Genomic DNA, 1,930 nt, shown 5'->3' on the forward strand with positions numbered 1-1,930 from the left:
CAGTCACAAGAAGCTCTAGTGTTACTTGTACCAATATGGTTAACACTGATGTCACCGTCATACTGGCCAAAGGGCTCAGTCCTTTTCTACTTGGACTCTGACGCCATGCTGAGCAGCTCTGATTTCTAGCAGTGGAAGGAAAACTGCAAATCAGATGATTCTCCATGCTTGTTTTTAATTAGAACTTAAAAAAAAAAGGCTGGAAAACTATAACCATGCTCTGTTAAACAGGGTACAAAATCTTTATTCATCAATAAGTTACATGTTCTTATAAATAGATGTTCTTGTACTTCGCACACTGCATGTAGTACAAAGCTAAACTTCAATTATTCCTCAGACTCTGACCCTTCTTCGTCTTGGCTGATTTGGAAGTAGCGTAGTTCATACGTCTCCTTGTCAGATGCAACAACACGAAGCCAGTCACGCAGATTGTTCTTCTTGAGGTACTTCTTGGTGAGGTATTTTAGGTACCTTAAAAATAGTAATTATATGTTACAACTCTCTCATTTAACAACCCTTACTGCTGTCTGCACTCCACCCAAGACATGGCTCTAGCAGGGAACAACACACTGAGTGTATCCATCCATTAAAAATATAACAGGGTATTTTCATTCCAGGTATGTACGAATTTGTTATTTGATGCTTTCTGACTACACAGCACAATGCCAGTAACTCAAAAGCACTGAGATGTGGTTCTAAACCTTGGTCTAACAGAACAGATAGTGGTGTATCGGTATCAACAATTGAAGGGGGATTGCAGGGAAGTAACAGCTCATCAGGAAGGAACCTCTCGTCAGCACGCACATCCATTGCACACCCAAACACACTGAGCAGTTTAATGTTTCATCTGACTCAACAGGTTCTTTTGCAACGGCACGTACTGTGTACACCCACATTTTAATACAACCAAGTAAGTAATGAAACAGCCACCCACGGTATGAATTCAGCATGGCTTTTAAAAGCCTGTCTTTCCTTGACACACTTCTAACAACTTACACAAAGCATCTCCGTATTAGTTTGCTTATATTATAGAGTATTAATTTGCACTCAAGCCTTGAGTTTTAAAAAGCAGGGGGATTTTAAATATCTAATGCTAGAGAACTGTTTGAATTACGTCTTTCACAAACGTTTACAAGCACTATGAAGGTTAGAGCCAAGACCTCCTCTATATGTATCGAAAGCACATCACGTTCAATATACCACTGTTCAAAATCACGAACACAATAAAAGGAAACATATGCCAACCTTTTAGAAAACTGTTTCTCGGATGTCACTGTGATCTTGTTCTTCAGGCGTTCAATATGAACAGTGTTACCCAAGTTTCCAGTTTTTCCATTGACCTTAACCTTCTCCTTTAGGAACTGTTCCTGTTTCAACATTAAAGAAATAGAACACTAGGGAATGGGACCCTAGGTGTGAACTAGGGAAGGGACCCTAGCCATACAGCAACATTAAAAATCAGTGTTTACTGATGTCCTAACAGCAAGTATTTAAAAAGCAGTAAGATTCTACAGCGTGCAATTAAATAAGTCACCCCCGTGCTAAAACAGTAATTAATTTAAAACATTGACGGGTATAAGCCATCTTAATTATAAAACATATCTAAACCCGAGGAACTTTCGAAAGTGCCGATAATTTAAAGGACAGCTGTTGATTTTTACTAATTTAGAAGGCAGCTTTTCAGCTGGGATCCGGCTATCGCACCGTACTAAGGCTTTTACTATACTGCGCACCACGAGTACGAACAAACCACGACTTACAAAATTCCCAGAATCGAAGATTCCATCTTCCACAGGATGGGTCAAGTCAAGGCAGAACTTCCAGGTTGATTTTTTAGATTTTCTGTCCTTTTGCTAAAACATCGGAAAAACACCCATCGTTATCCACGACACCCTTTACCAGCGCGGACGGAACACGGCAGAGGGCCGCC

General features: G+C 40.1%; 1 protein-coding gene across 1 annotated transcript; it reads right to left on the reverse strand.

Moving 5' to 3' along the window:
- Positions 1–218: 218 nt before the first annotated feature.
- On the reverse strand, positions 219–1,862 carry RPL22L1 (ribosomal protein L22-like 1). The gene is given in 3 exon segments (XM_010017320.1): positions 219–471; positions 1,246–1,367; positions 1,761–1,862. Coding segments are annotated over 3 exon segments (369 nt in total). The 3' UTR covers positions 219–326.
- Between the last annotated feature and the right edge of the window lie 68 nt (positions 1,863–1,930).

This window comes from Nestor notabilis, unplaced genomic scaffold (assembly GCF_000696875.1).
Source record: "Nestor notabilis isolate BGI_N333 unplaced genomic scaffold, ASM69687v1 scaffold30130, whole genome shotgun sequence".
NCBI lineage: Eukaryota > Metazoa > Chordata > Aves > Psittaciformes > Psittacidae > Nestor > Nestor notabilis.